The sequence below is a fragment of the Cynocephalus volans genome, chromosome 3 (assembly GCF_027409185.1).
Source record: "Cynocephalus volans isolate mCynVol1 chromosome 3, mCynVol1.pri, whole genome shotgun sequence".
Taxonomy (NCBI): domain Eukaryota; kingdom Metazoa; phylum Chordata; class Mammalia; order Dermoptera; family Cynocephalidae; genus Cynocephalus; species Cynocephalus volans.
The window spans coordinates 70,574,313-70,593,891 of record NC_084462.1 but is presented as its reverse complement, the minus strand read 5'-3'; the positions used below and the strand labels follow the sequence as shown (position 1 = coordinate 70,593,891).

The window sequence follows — 19,579 nt, the reverse complement described above, 5'->3', positions numbered from 1 at the left end:
ACCATGCTCTTCAAGTGAGCTAACCAGCCAGCCCAAATGTATCTATTTTTATTTTATTTTATTATTTATTTATTTTTTGATAACATGGGTGAATTTATTTCTTAAGATTTGAGTGCAAACTTAAAAACAAGAACAAAGAAAGCTTTTCATCAAGAATAAACACAAAATCTAAAAAACAATCCTACAATCGTGCATTTTAACAGAAAGTACAAAAATGAATACATTATAATTTGTAATTACATTTGAAAATTAAAACACTTTTCTCCAACTCCAAAACACCACACAATCTTTAACCTGTTCTCATCTTGTTACCTTAGAGACATCTGTCATATGCTATCAGGAAAATATAGGCAAGGTACTAATCAGTTCCTATGATCTCTCTTTAACTTCTGATTTTTGAATCATTCATCTATATTTCAGTTCTGAATAGCCATACAATTATATACCTCCACTCTAGGAAAAACAAAAAATGAATACAAATATCGGAGGCAAGATACTTTCATGTAATTAAAGCAAAAGTCACAAGTGTTTGACTTAGAAATGCAAATATATCTATTTTTATTATCATCATCAATTCATTTTAATCTTAACAAAAAATTGTGAGATAAGTGGTAATAAATTTCTACATTGAAATGAAATTTGTTCAGAAAAGAGCAAAGAGGCCTGTCTAAATCATAAGTAGTAAGTGGTATACCAAAGATTTCAATTCTGGTCTAAACTGATACCCAATCTAGTGTTATTTCAGTTTTTGTATTTTGTTCTGAAGCAAGTTATTTACCTATAAGGGTTGGGGAAAGGATGCTATAGTGCAAAATGAAAAACTGTTTTTCCAGTATTAAATGGAAAGCTTTGGTGAATGTCTCTTGCAGATCTGAGAATCAAACTCCTTATTTCCTTGCAAACTTCTCTCATCATAGACTGATTCTCACAGAGAGATTTGCTGAATAGCTATATTTTATCTAGTGTCTGCTAATAAAAGTTGATTTCACTGGTTACTTTGGAATTGGAGTAAAACTTGGCTTGGATGCTTTTGTTTCAGCTAATACCTTTAAAGGTTTGTTACAAGAATATGACAGTGCTGTTTTAAACAAAGAAAACTACATTCAAGGAAAACTAAATGAAAAAGAAAAGACGATCTCAGGACAGAAATTGGAAATAGAACGACTGGAAAAGAAAAACAAGACTTTAGAATACAAGGTTTGTTTTGGCATTATTCCAATGGAAGTATGTCCTGGACATTTAGTGCTGTTCTCTGACTGAGCTGTTCTGCTCCATGGGCCTATAACTGATGCTTATTAACAACTATCACTTGGTTATTTACTAATCTTCATCCCACTCCAGGTAAGAGGAAATGTGAAAAAGCATAAAAGGGAAAAACAGGATAATATATTCTTTAATTTTGAGTTACACTTTAGCAATTGAAGAGAATCTTCTTTAGCTTAAACAAGTGAACTTTCTAGAAGACTTTCTGGAGTTTAGCTTTGGTTATAGCTTGCTTTTTGATTTATCAGAACTATTTCTTCAGTGTGCTTTTTATCAATAATCATATGAAATAAATGGTTAAATGAGATAATATAAAAAGTGCCAGCATACTGCCTTGGACATAGCAGATAACTCAGTAAATGCTAACTGGCTCTGTATTTGGTTTACAAATCAGACTGTAAAAGAGCAGACTCAGGATTAATTGCTATGGTGTAGAGGGAAATATTGTTTTGTTGGGGAGTGTTGCAGCACTTGGAACATGTTTGTTCTCTCATTTAAAGAGGATCATTTAGAGGTTTTTTTGGGGGTGAGGGGGTACACATTCATTCTAGAGAAAAGCTAGTTTCAACCAACACAGTATTCTCTATTCTGAAAATAGCCTAAAAAATTAAAATTTTAGGCCTTAGTTTTAGGGGAGAGCAATTTACACATGAAGTCAGTTATGACTTTTTCAGTGAGGTACTTGTTTAACAAGTTCTCATTTCTGGGAATAGAGGTGGGAATTTAGATAAAATATTAGAGGAAAAAAGTGCTTTCTCCACAGTTTTTCTTTACTCAAATATGCTTGCGTAAGCAGATTAAGAAATAGTATTTTATAGCTACATAAAATGTTTCCATATCAAATATTGAACATAACGGTCTACCTTTTCAGATTGAGATTTTAGAGAAAACTACTACTATATATGAAGAAGATAAACGCAATCTGCAACAGGAACTTGAGAGCCAGAATCAGAAGCTTCAGCGGCAGTTTTCTGACAAACGCAGATTAGAAGCCAGGTTGCAAGGCATGGTGACAGAAACAACGATGAAGTGGGAGAAGGAATGCGTGAGTGCCGTTCTTGTGGTTCTTATCTCACGTTGGATGATTTATTTCAAACTGTTGTTTAAAGATTTTGAATTACTGTACTTGTCATGGGGGGGGTTGGTGGTGTTTGTTAACTCTCATTTTTAGGAAAAAGTAATTAGGTAATCTGGTGCACTTTTGTTTGGTATAACTGAATTAGAATATAAATTGCTATTGATGATATGTAGGAGCGTCGAGTGGCAGCCAAACAGTTGGAGATGCAGAATAAACTCTGGGTCAAAGATGAAAAACTGAAACAACTGAAGGCTATTGTTACTGAACCTAAAACCCAAAAGCCAGAGAGACCCTCCCGGGAGCGGGATCGAGAAAAAGTTACTCAAAGATCTGTTTCTCCACCACCAGTGCCTGTAAGTTATTTGTAGTTGTGTAGTAACTTAGTACTAGAGAAAATTTGTTCAGATTAGATGACTGTTTCTATGAGAATCAATTTTTTTGTTTTATATTATTTCTGAAACTTGTTTAATAATACTTTAAAATTTAGTATAAACACAAATTTGGTACAAAAAATTAGTAATTTAGTACAAATTACTTATAATGTTAAATCTAAAATTATAGAAAAGTGATGAATTGTTTCTCTCAGTTTTTAAGTCTTGCTCATTAATTTCTCTCCAATTTTTCTAGCTTTCTAGTAACTATATTGCTCAGATTTCCAACGGCCAGCAACTCATGAGCCAGCCACAGCTTCATAGGCGCTCTAACTCTTGCAGCAGCATTTCTGTAGCTTCCTGTATTTCGGAATGGGAGCAGAAAATTCCTCCGTACAACACACCTCTCAATGTCACATCTATTGCAAGGCGTAGGCAGCAGGAGCCAGGACAAAGTAAAACTTGTATCGTGTCAGACAGAAGGCGAGGGATGTACTGGACTGAAGGCAGGGAGGTGGTTCCTACATTCAGAAATGAGATAGAAATAGAAGAGGATCACTGCTGCAGGGTTAGTGCCAGTATTATTTTAAAGCATCATAGCAATAAATTTTATCTTCTTTGTTTATTGTAACTGGGTTCTGAAAATTCAGTGGAATCATGGGTGGGCTCCACTGTAAACAAAGTCTAATTTTTCTTTTAGATAATTTAAAAGATTGAATTGATCAAAGGTTTGGATCCCCAAGCCAGCCAGCCGCCAAAAAGAAAAAGATTTATCACCCTGAAATTGAGGCCTAACTCTTCATATGAAAAACCTTAAATATATATAGCAACAGAAGTAAAGCCTTGTGTGTTCAGTGAATGCAGATCAATTTGGCGCATCACAGAGTAGTCTGTGCTTTTCAGTTACAAAAGCTAATAAGTGTCGCACAAAATCATTGAACTAGAGTGTCTTAGGGCACACTTTCCATTTTTTTCTTTTGGTTCCCCTTCCCCAAATTAAACTTTTTTTGCTGCTTTTCAACTCTAGTTTTTAAAATTGTTTTCCCAAACTTTTATTTTGAAAAATTTCAGACCCAAACAAAAGTTGAAAGAATGGTACAGTAATGTCTTTTCTCCCTTACCTAGATTTACCAATTGTTACTTTATATAGATATGTAAACCACTTTTTCCCTAACTTTTTGAGTGAGTCATAGACTTCGTGATACTTCATCTCTAAGAATAAGGACATTGTCCAATATAACCACATCTTTATCACATCTAAGAAAGTCAACATTTTGAGGGCTGGCCAATTAGCTCACTTGGGTGAGCATGGCGCTGATAACAACAAGGTCAAGGGTTTGGATCCCTGTACAAGCTAGCCGTCCCAGCCCCCCCGCCCCCTGCAAAAATTTAAAATTAATTGAAGAAGTATCCTCTAATTTCCTCAGTTGTCCCAATAATGGTTTTTCTTTTTTTCCATCCATGATCCTATCAAGGGGGATGCACCGTATGTGGTAATTGTCTCTTTAATCTCTTTTAATATAACATAGCTGCCCTGCCACCAATTTTTAAATTTTTATGACATTGACTATTTTGAAGAGTCCATGTCAGTTGTTTTGAAACTACCGAAAGTTTGCGTGTTCAATAAATTGCTTTTAATCTCGAGGCCTTTAATATCTGTAGGGGCTTTGCTTCCTTCAAGGATGTTTAAATAAATTCACTTTCATATTTTTCATGTTTTTCTTCTTATGGATTAAAGTAAAGTTTCTTTCGAATCTGAATAAATGGACCAAGTAAATATTGTGAATTTTATATTTAGTAAAACCTTGACATAGTTCTTTTAGGATTTTTCTTCTAAACAAATTAATCTTATAGTAAATATTTGCTTTAGATTTTCTGTTGTATAATTTAGGATGCAGATGAATGTTCATTTAGGTGGTCTGCATTCCCGATTATTAGGAGCTGGTGATGCATCCTAAGGTATTTACCAAGGCAACAGATCATTCTAAAGTCTCTTAAGTTTTTTACTTTGCAGATTTTCTCTTAGACCTTTATAGGGAACAAATTATGGTGAATGGTCTTTCTGATCAACTCTAGTCAATCCCCTTATCTCATGAATGTTTACAGATTGTAAACTATTCAAGGCCTGCTTGTGTCTGCTTCATAGTAATGAAATACCTAATTTGGCTATGAGATATTTAAGAGGATTTACTAGAGATACTTTAACTTCTCACTTGAAATCCAAATATCTTTAGAAGTGCAGCAGAAAAGTTACTGTACGGTTAGTATCTCTGCATCTAGTCAAAAATTGTCATCTTGGTCAAAAATTGTCAGGTGGGCTGAATTTATAGTTCAGTGAGGAAAAAATTTTAAATATTTATCTCATAAGTGCTACTAGATTGTAGACCATTGTCTTTCTGAAGCTTCAGAATGAATTTATTGCTCAATGTGTTCAAGAAAACTTTAACTTCTGCTAAGCAGTAGATCATAAGAGCCAGACTTACTTTCTTGTTCAACGTTAATTAAACCATTTTAAGAATGGAAAGTTTCCTGCTTGCTTGGAGGTTCAGCATGTTTAGTGGCAGACTATATTGACCATGTTTTGTAGTATAATGATTTGACCTGTCACTGTTGCTTCATCTGTTTCTTTTAACTATACAGGGAAAAGGATTCAGTTCTCTAGATATGCATTTTGAAATGGAAGGATTTGGCATGTGACAGACTGTTTCATTTGCTTTCAGTTTTACAAATAGCAGATATTCACAAAATTCCAGAGATAACTCATTGCATCAAACTGTTGACTATGTCATATACAGTATATTAAATATTTTTTCTTAGGCTGAATGTACTAAATTTAACTTTCCCAGATTTACATGACATTTGACCGGAAACAGTTTTTTTATCATATGATAGAGAATGATTTGATAGTATATTCTCTGTTTGATGCTTGGAACCTTTATGAAATGTTTGGAAAAAAATTAGTTGCTATATTTTAGCCATCGTTGTATTTGAACTTTTCATGAGGTTTGAGATTTAAAAAATTTTAACTGAAAGTACTCAAAAGTACTTTACATTCTTTTAATTGTTTTATACATAGGGTTCTTATTATGCCTTATGTTCTTTAGTATTATTACTTTTTTGTCTTTATTGTATAAGGAGTGTTCTCTCTTTTGTTTACAGGCCTAAGTCATATTTAAGGCTTTTATTGATCTTATTGAAACTTTTAATAATTGTGGACCTAATAGATTACCTCATAACAGCAGGCATAAATGTTAGCTTTTGGTTGAGAATGCAAAACAAATTGTTTGTCCTGAACAGGAAAAGACTAGCGGTGTTTCTTAAGCAGGAAAGATTATAAGCATTACCAGATTTTTCCTTTCATCCTTTGTTGAAAAGGAAGCTCCCAGGTAGAATGTATAATATACAAGCTGGTATCAGAAGATGTTTGTTGGTTTTGTGTTTAAATATGAAGAGAATGTTTAAATTGCTTGAATAACATATTTAGCTTTTGAAAAAGTTTGTTTTGATATTGTCATCAACTAATGTAGCCAAATCTGCTGCACTTCTAATAATACCCTTCAATTAATCCTGGGTTATGCTTGTTTCTCGATTACTCTTTCAACCTGATCAGAACCTACCACCAATTCGTCTCCGACACAGACGATCACGCTCTGCAGGAGACAGATGGGTAGATCATAAGCCCGCTTCTAACGTGCAGACTGAAACAGTCATGCAGCCACATGTCCCTCATGCCATCACAGTATCTGTTGCAAATGAAAAGGCACTAGCCAAGTGTGAGAAGTACATGCTGACCCACCAGGAACTAGCCTCCGATGGGGAGATTGAAACTAAAGTAATTAAGGTAAAAACCAATTTACACAGGTGGAAAAAATATATTAAAAAAACTTAAAAAACCATTTGCCTTGTTACTCCTTTGATGACAATACAGGCAGTGTCAACTGGAACATAAATGGGTATTTATGTAACCTGTTTGTTAGGAGAAAATTAAAGTAACTGTTTAAACTGTGAATCTGCTAAACTGGGACTAAATTTGCTTAAATAGGCTTAGATACTCAGGTTTCTTAGAACTCCAGATCTATAATGTACTTTAATTACTGTATATTTAGGTTTAAGCCCTACTTAAAAGGTAAACCTAAACAAAGAACCTAACTTTGCTCTCTGTCAGTTCAGGATAAAAAGCCCATGTTACAATTTGACCTATCAAAAGTATTCAGTATTGAGCTATATAAAACTTGCCTGCCTGTAGAAAAATTTTCCTTTAATCATAGAGTCAATGAATAATCAGGAAAGTAAGACTGGAAAAAAACCTTTTCATTTCAAATTCAATTTGGGGGATAATTCTTACGATAACTGTAACTACAAATAAGACTGAACTGTCATTTGAATATTGGATGCATAGGGGGAACACCCACAGAAGAAAGTACAGTGCCTTAGAATGTGTACCAATTTCCTGCAGATTTCTTGATCCCTAGTACAATTTAGTTTTTAAGTTATGGGTGGAACAAAAAGTATTTTTTATATTATGAATGTTACTGATTTATATTGTATTGGACTTCTTTTGTTTAGTGAGAGAGATGTTCTCAAATTTCTAAAGTATTTTGATAATTGAGACTCAGCAGTCCCAAGCACCATCTGGTTTTGTGGGTGGGAGTTTCCATAAAACAGTAGAATCTTGAGGTCAATTTGAAATATGATATATGTGTGTTTATCATTTGGAGGTATCAAAGTTTAACAGTAACCTTTTCTCTTGGCTTTAGGGTGATGTTTATAAAACAAGGGGTGGTGGACAATCTGTTCAGTTTACTGATATTGAGACTTTAAAACAAGAATCACCAACTGGGTGAGTGATCGTCGATGTCTTTCTTTAAAGGGCTGTTTTCTTAGCTGCTCATTCTTAAGGAACACAATATCCTGTGAAATTTATCATTAATTCTCCAAAAGGGTGTAGATGGTATTTCCCTATTTCTAGTATTTTTCCTGGTCTTAGATGCAGAAATAACTGTTGCATTGTTTTCCCTTTTTCAGTAGTCGAAAACGAAGATCTTCCACAGCAGCGCCTGCCCAGCCAGATGGTGCAGAGTCTGAATGGACTGATGTAGAAACAAGGGTAGGGGGAAAATTAAATATTTGTCTCCTTAATAAAAATTAGGTGTGTCATATTTTAAACCCCATAGCTGTAGCTTTTTATGCTTTTCGAAAATGTTGGGGTATGATCTCACATTGCCAGTGTAGCCTGTAGGTCTGTTTTAGCAAACCTGCAAAGGTATTTGTATTTCTTTAGGTCTGGTCTTCTGAAGCTCTTCAGTTCAAAGCCCTTGTTTCCAGTGTAGAGGGACAGGTCTCAAGAGTTGAGTCAGAGAGTATTGCTCTAGAATAACAAGAATTCATATCAAATTGATGGGAATTGTCTTAGAAGCAGCTCACCAGGAATTCTCCTTTATCTATTGTTCTTCAGGAGTGGCTCATGTGGAAAGAACATGGGAAAGGGAGGCCAGGAGGCCAAGCTCTGGCCCTCGCCACTAACTTTATCAAGAACTCTTCTTCCTTATCTAAAAAGAGGGAAGTTACCTGGATGACCTCTAAAGACCCTTCCAGCTCATGTTTGTGGCCTATGCCAGAAAAAAATTGCATATATCAGACTGGTATTTAACATAGGTGCCTTTGGTGAACTAGAAAGCGTTGTCGGATCGCACTTTGGTGGAGGCTCCTCTAAAGAGAACTATGTTATAGAGTGATGAGAGGAGCTGATCTTTTCCTCCTCCGTCATTTTCCCTCTCAGTGTTCCGTGGCTGTGGAGATGCGAGCAGGATCTCAGCTGGGACCCGGATATCAGCATCATGCACAACCCAAGTGAGCACTAATTTTAACAGGGGCCTTGCTGTGTTTTCCCTCTAATATTTCTACCACCACTCCTTCTCCCAAATATCCACTTGTTTTTGAGAGCAAATATGTGGTTTTCATTTTCCCCTTGAAATATCTAGGCTTTACTGACAAACTGCAGTAGGTAGCTGCAGTGCTGAGAACCTTGCGGGGCTGGATAAGAGCAGTCAGCTGCAAGTACAGAAGGTGATGGAAAATTGGTGGCTCTTGTTCATATTCTGTCAATGCTCATAAAGCTTTCTGAGGCTGAACTGAGAGCACCTGTAAGGAGGGAAGGCCAAAGGCTTTAGTTGGGATGATAGCTTTGTGTAATTCATTCTTTCCTGACTTGCTTCTTGGTCTTGGTATAGCAATAAGTGTTCACTAAAATAAATAGAAATGAATGGCAGAATTTATGGTAGGGAAGGAATCACACCTTTTCCTCTTCTATTAAACCCATACTCAGGAGTCTGGCCCTTTCTTTTTCTGTATTGTTAGTAAAACCCCTTCTATTTATTTATTTCATAAGTATCTACCTATACAACTTTTTTTTTTTTTAACACTTGTGTTCCTTGGGCAATTTGGAAAATTGCTGCAATGAGATAAAGATGGGGAGTAATACTAGATAAGCATATTTTATAACAGTTATTTGCTTTCTCAGAAGGACATGAATTTTTCCATGATAAAACAGCAATTCTCAGAGTCTTCCTTAAGATTCATTTGCTATGAATGTGTCACTAGTTGTAAAATTCAACACTAAATGCTGGTTTTTATGTTTAGGCGCAAGAAGCCATGAACTGACAGTCCCAGTAGCAAAAGAACATTTTCATTTGTGTTGATTTCTCCAAAGCCATGCCAGAAGCAGTCTCAGTCATCTCCTACGACTCCAGATTTGTTGAACATCCAGACATCAGCTAAATCATACACTGGCGTCAATCAAACCTTCCCCTATGGTTCTAAAGATATCTAGGATTCAACAAACTTTGTACATTATAAGCATTGCTGTATTTTATATTAATAGCAGAGAAAGACCTTTTCTTATGCTGTATGAACTCTTCTAATGCCTTTTTTTGGTATATTTCTTGTATACTTGTAAACTAATTCATGCAAGTGTTTGTCTTAGGTGATTAAGGAAAAATATATCTAGATCACGCTTCACTTTTTATTATGACTTTTCCAGCTCTGGTCTGAATATTTCTTGAGGTTTTATATACAAAATAAATGCTGCTATTGATTAGCTGTAAGAATGCACTTTAGACATATTTGACAATTCAGATTTTCAAAATAAAGACGTCAGTGACTGGCCAATAATAAAACCATTTTAGGAACTTATTTTGAATTTTGTATGTATATAGTCACTTTCTGACATTTAGATATGCCAAAAGAATTGAAATAAAACACTGAGAAATACTAAGTTGTGTGATGGTCATTCATTCAGGACATACTCCCAACACCTAGAATAGTGCCATTTAGATATGCCAAAAGAATTGAAATAAAAAAGCACTGAGAAATACTAAGTTGTGTGATGATCATTCATTCAGGACATAGTCCCAACACCTAGAATAGTGCCTTGCATTTACCTGGCACTCATTATTTATGGGACGAATTAAAAGAGAGTACTGGAAAATATGAGGAAAAATAGAATTACAAGATAAAGTTAATCTTTCATGAACTTTTTGAAGTACCCTCACATAAAGTAATTTGATGTTAAATGGACAATGCCTTTGTGTAACAACCATGATTTCTACATATTAAGCATGTTCTTCTAAGCATTTAATCAATAAATGTGGGTAGCAGACAACAAATGAGAAAAAGTCTACAGAAAATCGTGGTGAAATCTATTCTTACATGGGTGAACATATATTTTTCTCTAAATATGGATTTCTTTTGAGGCTGAGCTTTTTATTTTTCTTAACTAAAATGACAGTTTAATCTTTTTTATTAATAGTGAAGGTGTGATATTAGGGCTAAAAGCAGATTCAAACGTTAAGGAAAAAGACAAAATCCACTTATTTGTCACTTATAGTGCAATAGTAAACAGTCTTACATGTGTTTTTAGAAGGCTTCAGGGTACCCTAAAGGCTAAATCCTATTTCAGTAGACACTCCAGGATTTAATCTTTCCACTTCCTGATTTTTAAGATGGCATATTGGTTAGTCTTTTTGAAAATATATTTTAACTGAAAGTTTTACTATGATAAGGGAATGTGGGTTTGTTGAGTTTGTCTGAAGTAACAGTATATTGGATCCACTAAGTCCTTGGACAACACAAAATAAAGGGAAATGCATGGGCAATTAACGTTTTGCTTAGATATTTCTCTTAAATAGTTATGAAGAACAGATCTTGTTAATGTGCTCACTAATAATACCCTGTAAAGGTATCACCTATAATTTGCAAGTGAAATAGATTTGCTCAATGACCCCAAAGCCTGTTTAAGCCCACGTCTGACATCAAAACTTTTTATTACTTTGCCATGCTAATGATTGTTTCATCTTTATAGACTAAAAATTTCATAGCTTTAGGTGGTTAAATTTAGTTGAAAATTTCTGATGTTTTGCAAAACAGTTTGTTCAGTCATTGTACATTAGATTATTTAGTGTTTTTGTTTCCAAACTTTTCAATAATTATCAGTAATAGGAATTGCCCAGGGGCAAATAGGGCTTAATAAAAAAATGGGTCCAAAGAAGCAAAGTGCCCCAGAAAGGTCACATATTCAGGAATGGAGCCAGGACCAACTGGATTCCTTGTTCGACTTGCTGTTATCATTCAATTTTGGTTTTGAGACTTTCCGTATTGACACCTCACATTCACTGCTTTATCTTATTCCACACTTCTTTGCCTATCACTTTTGAGAGTTTCTAGTTTTCCCTATATACATAACTGCTGCAGGGAACAGCCTTGCACTTGGACCCTCATGCACATATTCCACAGCATCTCTAGGGTAGAAACCAGAACTGGAACTGGATTTAGGCTGTGCACCCAGGTTTTGCCAATTTGCTCTTCAAAGTGATTTGTCAATTTACATTTCCACTAACAACATAAAACAGTTTCATTCCTCCATCTTCTACACTTAGTGTCTTCAGACTTATTTTGCCAGTTTGATGGATGTAAAATTGTATCTCATTGATTTAATAAGTATTACCTGATAGTAGTGAGCTTGAGTACCTTCCTTAATAAACTTAATTTTTAGAACAGTTTTAGATTTACAGAAAAATTGTGAGGATAGTACAGAAAGTTCCCATATACCTCATGACCAGTTTTTCCTATTAACATATTAGCATGGTACACTGTTATAATAAATAAATCAATGTTGCCGTATGTTATTAACTAAAGTCCATATATTATTCAGATTTCCTAAAGTATTTATCTAATGTTCTTTTTCTGTTCCAGGATCCCATCCAGGCCAACACATTATACATTTAGTCATTTTTGTCTTCTTAGGCCCCTCTCAACTGTGAGTTTCTCAGACTTTGGTTATGGTATCTTTTGTCTTACAGTTTTCAATCTTAATGTAATCAAACATCCTTTGTTTTGTGCCTTGAAAATCTTCCATACTCATATCATAATACAACATTCTTTCCTGTACCTGCCAGCCACCAAAATAAATAAATAAAAACAGTATTCTATGTTTTCTTTCAAAATTTTAGACTTTTGCTTTTCACATTTTTGTATGGTATTAGGAAGAAATTAAGAACATTCTTTTGGGTTGGCTGGTCAGCTCAGTTGGTTAAGAGCATGGCATTAAAACACCAAGGTCAAGGGTTCAGATCCCCATACAGGGCAGATGCCAAAACAAACAAAAATTATTTCCCTTGTCCCTATCTCCATTTAACTAGAAAACCAATAGTTCCAGTATAGTTTTTTGAAATAGTGCTCCCCTTGGATTCGTAAAGCTATACTTCTGACATTACCAAGTTCCCATATGTATGAGAGTGTACTTCTTGGTTCTCTGTTCTGTTCTGCTGGTCTGTGTATCTATTTGCATGCCAATAACATACTTTTAAAAATTGATCCAGTAGGTATTTGAGTGCCTTTTCTGTGCCAGGCACTGTTTTGGGCACAAGGAATACAGTGGTAAATCAAAGTTTGTGTCTTCAATGGAATTTACATTTAAGTAATTCTTTAAAATTTTTTTCTTGGTTATTATTGGCCTTTGATCCTTCCATTTAAAGTCATCTTATCAAATTCTATTGAAAACCCAGCAATCCCACTTTTGGGTATATACCCAAAGGAATAGCAATCATCATGCCGAAGGGACACCTGTACTCCCACGTTTATTGCAGCTCTATTTACAATAGCCAAGAGTTGGAACCAACGTAAATGTCCATCATCAGATGAGTGGATAAGGAAAATGTGGTATAATTATACAATGTAATACTACTCTGCCATAAAAAAGAATGAAATACTGCCATTTGCAGCAACATGGATGAACTTAGAGAAAATTATGTTAAATGAAATAAGCCAGGCACAAAAAGAGAAATACCACATGTCCTCATTTATATGTAGGAGCTAATAAAAAAAAAACAAAGGGTCACAAAACCTGATTGCATTGTATAACGAATACACTAATTTTCCTGATTTGCATATCAAAAAAAAAAGGAAACCCTAATTGAATTTTGATTGAAATGACATAATTTGGAGATAATTACCCACTTCAGGATCTTCCCACCTGTAAACATGGCATATTATTCTATTAAGATTGTCTTTGATGTTGTTTCATAAAGTTTTATAATTAAAAAATAATGGTCATGCATATCTTAGTAAATTTATTTCTAGAAGCCATATTTGTTTTAGTTACTACTGTATGAGGTGTATTTGTTAATACTGCATTTTATATTTGACTGAGGCTGAGCACGTGAATGCTGCTGGTTTTTGTATTTTTTTTTTTTTTTTTTGGCAGGTGGCCAGTGCTGGGATCTGACTCCTTGATGTTGGTATTATACAACATGTATATTAATCTTGAGCTCAGCAACCTTTCTGAACTACTTATAAGTTTGAATTGTTTGTCCATGGATTCTCTTGGAATTTCTGGGTAAACAAATCATTACCTGTGAATAATGAGAGTTCATACGTTTCTAATTTTAATACTTTTATTTCTTTTTCTTGTGGTATGGAGGTGGCTAAACTCTAAAATAGTAATTGAAACAGAGCAGAGAAAGGAGGCATCCTTGTTTGTTCCTAATTTTAAAGAGAATGTTTCAAAAGTTTCACTATTAAGTATGACATTTGCTACAGATTTTTTGGTAGGTATACTTTATTAGGGTATGCAAATTGTCTTCAATTCCAGCTTTCTAAGAGTTTAATAGTTGTTGAATTCTGTCAAGTGGTTTTAATGAACCTGTAAGAATTCATACAGATCTTCTTCTTTTTACTTTTTTTGTTGGCTGTTACAGGTATTGAACCCTGGACTTTGGTGTTATCAGCACCATGTTCTAACCAACTGAGCCAACCAGCCAGTTAGATTCTCTTCAACTAGTTAATGTAATGAATTATTTTAGATTTTATTATGATGAACTATCCTGTTCAGCTGTGATATGCCACGTTTTTATATACAGTTTTGGATTCAGTATATTTATACTTTATTTTGGATTTTTGTGTTTACATTCTTAAGTGAGAAGAGCTTATAATTTACCTTTTTTGCAATCTAAGGTTCTGGTTTTGTTACTATAGATATAAAACAATTTAGGGAACAACATATTAATTCAATTTAAAAATATTTCTTATTAAAATGGGAAAATTTTTGTTTTACTGTGTTGATATATTTGCCAGATCAGTTTTTTTGTTAAATACACTGGTGTGGTGGACAGCATTTTAGATTGAGTCATTATGGGTGTGGAAATGTTTGGATTTTTAATAGCTTTACACTTCTCCATCAAAACCCCACCATATGGGGCCGGCCTGTGGCTCACTCGGGAGAGTGCGGTGCTGATAACACCAAGGCCACGGGTTCGGATCCTATATAGGGATGGCCGGTTTGCTCACTGGGTGAGTTGTGGTGCTGACAACACCAAGTTAAGGGTTAAGATCCCCTTACCGGTCATCTTTTAAAAACAAACAAACAAACAAAAAAACCCCCATCATAATTCCTTCCTAGATTTAGATGAAAACTCAAAACCATAGTTTTATTTTTAAGAAGTCTGATATCTTTATAAAAGCTTTTTTAAAAGTTTGGGATATTAGATGTATTTACATTTGTTTCTAAGATTGACTCAAGGGGAGCCCTAAATTAGGGGATTCCAATGGAAAAGTTTGGTCAGGGCTGATGATGAGAAAATGGCATTGACTGAATAAAGCAGGTTCCCGAAAAAAAACAAAACAAAACTGAACCATCTTTCCAACAAACTAGGCAAATTCCAATAGAAATGTAAAGGAATGTAAAGATTACCATTTTTGAAGGAAGGAATTAAACTTAGGTTTCAGATCATATACAAATACGGGTTGTAGACAATTTGACATATCAAAAATAGGGAAGAAGACAGTTTACCTATAATCCCATCCCCCCAAGCACGAGGCACTGAAGTTAGGGATTCTAGATTCCAAAAGCAGTCCCCAACGCGCGGTTACTCTGATCTTGGGCTAGTCACCAGGCCTACGACTTCGTTTTAGCATCTACAAAATGGAGATAATACTGTAGTACCCACCTCTTACGCTACGTGAGGATTAGGTGAATCCTTGCAGAGTGTGTGGCTCATTGCCGAGGACAAAGCACGTGCTCAAAGGCTATTACTATCCTAACGCTGGAATCTCTCCCGTTCTCCTGGATTCACCTACTTCATCCAAGCCACTGCGCTAAGCACTGGGGTCCCAGAATGTGACGTAGCTCCTGACCCCCAGGCCGTCACTGCCGGCTGGGGGAGGCGGTAATTAGGTGATTGTCCCAATGGCGTCACAAGGGCTACAGCGGAGCTCCTGCCAACTCAAGTAGCCCATGAAACCAGTGGAGGTGAGGTGCACTTACCCAGGTAAACTTTCCCTGAAAGTATTTTCGATTTTCCCAAGCCCTGCCTTTTACCCAAATCAGGGAGCTCGCACTTGTTAAGTGCTGAGAAACAACACAGAGCAGGTCACGCGCGGCGCGCAGGCGCCTCCAGTCTTTCCTGGCTCTGCCCCTTCCGCCCGGTGCGGGCGCCGATTGGTCTGCGTGGACATATAAGAAGCTGCGCGCAAGCGCAAACCCTTTTCCTCAGCTGCCGCCAAGGTGCTCGGTCCTTCCGAGGGAGCTAAGGCTGCGTTGGGGTGAGGTCCTCACTTCATCCGGCGACTAGCACCGAACCCGGCAGCGCCAGTCCCGCAGTAGCCCGCACCATGGCCTCCGTCTCTGAGCTCGCCTGCATCTACTCGGCTCTTATTCTGCACGACGACGAAGTGACCGTCACGGTGAGTGTAGGCCCGGGGCGGCCTGAGGGCGGCAGGCTCTCCGCTCTCCAGGCGGTCAGGTCCAGTCCTTCCGGCCGGGGCGAAGGCCGCGGTCACCCGGTGGCGCGGGCCGGGCCGGGCCCGGTGCCCGGCGGTCAGGGTCCTCGCGGCCACGTGCGGGCCCGGCGGCACTGGAGCGAGCTTGCGGCTGGGCGCTCAGGCGTCGAGAGGCTTTATTTAAGAATGCTTTTTGGCACCCTCCTTTTCTTGGCGGTGACGGGACGTGCGGTCCCGCTCCCCGCTATGTACGGAGGCAGAGGAAGAGGGCTCCGGCCTCCTCGGCGTCATGTCTTCGGTGCCGGCGGCTTCCCGTCCGCCGGTTCTATCCTCAAGCGCCGGGACACGGGCAAAATAAAGAGCTGTTGCGCAGCGCTTGGGCATCCCACACCTAATCTTACTCCGGAACACTTTTTCGTACTTTTACTCGGTGCATTGCCTTGAATTCCTTTGGTCTTTGTACGCCTGTGGGGCGAGGCAGCGTGGCGTGGAGGAAGGCACTAGAGCTTGGCTCCACCTCCCTGGTCTCGTAATGAAGTAGCCGAGTGACTCGGGCAAGTCCCAGCCTTGGAACAGCAGCGACGGGCTTGCCGCTTTGCAGGGCACCTGGCACACGTTTCTTCTCGTGATAACCGTAAAGGGTGTGAGGATAGGGCTTTTAAAATAAGCATGCCTGAAATACAGATGAATGTTTGTACCGGATAAACATGGTTCTGTACACGATTGGAGTGACTTGTATTTAAATTGCAGTATTTTGGAGATATTTACGAAAGCTACACTTTACTCTCTTATGAACTGGTATTTTTGTTTGTTTTAGGAGGATAAGATCAATGCCCTCATTAAAGCAGCTGGTGTAAATGTTGAACCTTTTTGGCCTGGCTTGTTTGCAAAGGTAAGGTGATAATGACAAAGTGATTTGGAAGACTTACTGAGGTGTAGGTGCTAAAGTACCCTGTATTCCACTGTACCTTTTCTCTTTCGTTGCATTTACTCTCTAGGAGTTAATAAGGTTTCAGTTTGTCATGTCTTAGGTGGCTCTATCTTGATCTCAGATTCTGGTTTCTCTGTCCTTCTGTTCTAAAACCGGGTTTTTTAAAAAAAACCTTAACCAGGAGATAAGTATCACCCATGTTATTTCCAGCAAATACTTCCATATGATAGTCTGTAATTTAATATGGATTCAGTGGTCTTTTATTGACCACTTAATGTGTGTTGGAATATAAGACTAATAAAGACAGAGTTCCTGCCCAGGGACCTTGCAATGGCTACTTTCCACTGTACAGGTTACTTAATCTCTGGCAAGTGAAGCTAATAATAGCATCTAACTCTTTGGGTTGTGTTCTCTAATGAGTTTTGAAAAATGGAACACATTGTACCTATGTCATTTTTAATAATTTCCTTTGGAAAAAGTCCTAGATTTGCTTAGCAGCCTGAAAATTCACTGCGAACAGGAGACATGGAACTGTGGAAACTATTCTCATTTGAGTGTTTCAGGAAGCTTGAATTATCTAACAAGAAATTTTAGGCCAGCGTTTTCATTTGTAAAAGGAAGCAATTCATTTAGCTGTATCTTACTACTTAAGTACAGCAATGCAAGTATGAGATTTAAAGCTGAATAGCTTTTTTGTGACTATTTATTTTTATAATGCATCAGTGTGTGTTGCCGTAAGTCTTGCTCTCAGAGAAAAGTCTTAAGGATGAAACGCCAAACTAAAAGTTTTAAGTCACTGGCAGGCAAAATGTAAGAGTGATTCCAGCATAGGAGAAGGAAGAGTAGTATAGTATTATGAACTGATCCCTAAGTTTGAAAGGGGAGCACTTATTTTTGGTTGGGCGAGTGCTGTATAACAAAAGGACCTATCTCAGCCTTTACCTATGCATGTGTATTGCAGGCCCTGGCCAATGTCAACATTGGGAGCCTCATCTGCAATGTAGGGGCTGGTGGACCTGCTCCAGCAGCTGGTCCTGCACCAGCAGGAGGTCCTGCCCCTTCCACTGCTGCTGCTCCAGGTAAGAAATATCAGATTTTTTGTATTGGTCAGGAAGGATGTGGCAATAAAAAGGTACTACAGGCAAGATTGTTCTTAATATGCTACCAGTAGATAATGCATGGAAATCCTAAAACTTTGATGCTGAGGGGAAGTCTTATGGATATTTTTGACCATTAACGTTGAAGGGCCTGGTGCTATTGAGGTAATGATTAACTCTTCTTTCTTTCTTTATTTTTTTAGCTGAGGAGAAGAAAGTAGAAGCAAAGAAAGAAGAATCTGAGGAGTCTGATGATGACATGGGCTTTGGTCTTTTTGACTAAATCTCTTTTGTAACATTCAATAAAACGGTGAACCCTAGAACCCTACTGGTATTGGTCTTGCTTGTAAATTGGGAATGTGCTCTATAAAGATGGTCTCTCCTAGCTTTCAGCCTTCTGCCTTGACATGAACTGGGTTTTTTCCTCTGCCACCATTGCCAGGTGGGAAGTCTTACACAGGCCTGACACTAAAGAGAATGCATCTGATATTACAGCATTGGAAACTGCACTGGGGGTGGGAGGAAAAAGGACCAGAACAGATGCCTTGTACACATTACCTGTGTAACTTTGATTACAAGGTTTGTCCCCTGTACTGGGGGTAGGGAGGTAATATATACATGAGCTTTTAGACTTCAGACTTTTAGTCTCCTTGGTAATTATCCTGTATAACCCTGGCTAAAAACCTTTGAACTGTGCTAAGGCATCTGAGGGAGATTGTTAACTGCTGTATCCTTGGGATGTAATTCAACAATACCTAGTATGTAGTGTCCCTCAGCAAACAATTAGAGTTTTATAGCAATATTGAAAGAGTGGGAAAAGTAAGTCCTCAGTTACTCAAAGTAGATAAAACCAGAATACAAACCCGTGTTTGAAAAACTAAAATGTAGACTTTTTTTTTTTGCCAATTAAACAATAGCATGAAGTGGAAATGCAATTTTCAAAGTGCCGGGGCACCTTAAGACCTAGGTTTATAAATATGAGTATTTTGTATTCAGAGTACCTATTATGTGCCACGCACTTGGGATGTGAACAAAAGAATCTTTACTCTCTGAAATAGGTGAGGACATTAAATTCAGTGACTAGCCATGACTCCACCCCAGTGTGCAGGACCATTTGTCTAAGTTACTACAATACTTGGGAAAGTGGCTGGTATGTCTTGCAGTTCCACTTCTGCGTATTACCCAAGAGAAACTACGTATGGACATCAGTTACATCTCTGGGAATGTTCAAAGCAGCACTGCTAAAATGGCCAAAATCAAAGGTCTGTCATCCAGGAATTGAGTGGTCCTAAATTATGAGTGAAAACAAATTACAGCTACAGATATGCAGGGATTCTTAATAAGGTTAGATTAAGAAAAGTTGCTGTAAATTAGAAATAGCACATTACGCTTTTCATTAAGCTGGGAAAATATATTAGGCATATGCACTATATAAAAGAAAGGGTGATAAACATTTTAGGACTGAGTAAGGTGGGGTTAAGATGGGGAGAAATACATGGGTGTTACTACCAATGTTCTGGTTTTGTGTTTTTTTGTATACTAAGAAGGGGCCGTTGTAGACCAATGG

At 37.2% G+C, this 19,579-nt stretch overlaps 2 protein-coding genes and 1 non-coding gene across 3 annotated transcripts in view; all 3 read left to right on the top strand.

Moving 5' to 3' along the window:
• Positions 1-9,688, top strand: part of KIF23 (kinesin family member 23) — a 29,277-nt gene extending 19,589 nt beyond the window's left edge. The window contains exons 16-24 of the mRNA XM_063088932.1: positions 1,040-1,197; positions 2,135-2,308; positions 2,515-2,694; positions 2,969-3,273; positions 6,295-6,553; positions 7,470-7,552; positions 7,738-7,819; positions 8,492-8,562; positions 9,352-9,688. Of these exons, the coding sequence (XP_062945002.1) occupies positions 1,040-1,197; positions 2,135-2,308; positions 2,515-2,694; positions 2,969-3,273; positions 6,295-6,553; positions 7,470-7,552; positions 7,738-7,819; positions 8,492-8,562; positions 9,352-9,367 (1,328 nt within the window). The 3' untranslated portion in view covers positions 9,368-9,688. The remainder of the gene's footprint in view (positions 1-1,039; positions 1,198-2,134; positions 2,309-2,514; positions 2,695-2,968; positions 3,274-6,294; positions 6,554-7,469; positions 7,553-7,737; positions 7,820-8,491; positions 8,563-9,351) is intronic.
• Positions 9,689-15,735: 6,047 nt separating this feature from the next.
• Positions 15,736-18,340, top strand: RPLP1 (ribosomal protein lateral stalk subunit P1). Its single transcript, XM_063088933.1, has 4 exons — positions 15,736-15,948; positions 16,802-16,876; positions 17,877-17,994; positions 18,216-18,340. The coding sequence occupies exons 1-4, from the start codon at positions 15,877-15,879 to the stop codon at positions 18,293-18,295; spliced, it is 345 nt and encodes a 114-aa protein (XP_062945003.1). The 5' UTR covers positions 15,736-15,876; the 3' UTR covers positions 18,296-18,340.
• On the top strand, positions 16,185-16,333 carry LOC134374395 (small nucleolar RNA SNORA57). The gene has a single exon (XR_010023244.1). It is a non-coding gene; the product is annotated as a small nucleolar RNA SNORA57 (small nucleolar RNA).
• Positions 18,341-19,579: the final 1,239 nt, after the last annotated feature.

Excerpts from the sequence above, each read along its gene's own strand:
- RPLP1 (XM_063088933.1), top strand. The coding sequence starts at position 15,877 with ATGGCCTCCGTCTCTGAGCTCGCCTGCATCTACTCGGCTCTTATTCTG. Across the intron at positions 15,949-16,801 it reads ACGACGAAGTGACCGTCACG|GAGGATAAGATCAATGCCCT; the intron begins GTGAGTGTAGGC and ends TGTTTGTTTTAG. Across the intron at positions 16,877-17,876 it reads GGCCTGGCTTGTTTGCAAAG|GCCCTGGCCAATGTCAACAT; the intron begins GTAAGGTGATAA and ends TGTGTATTGCAG.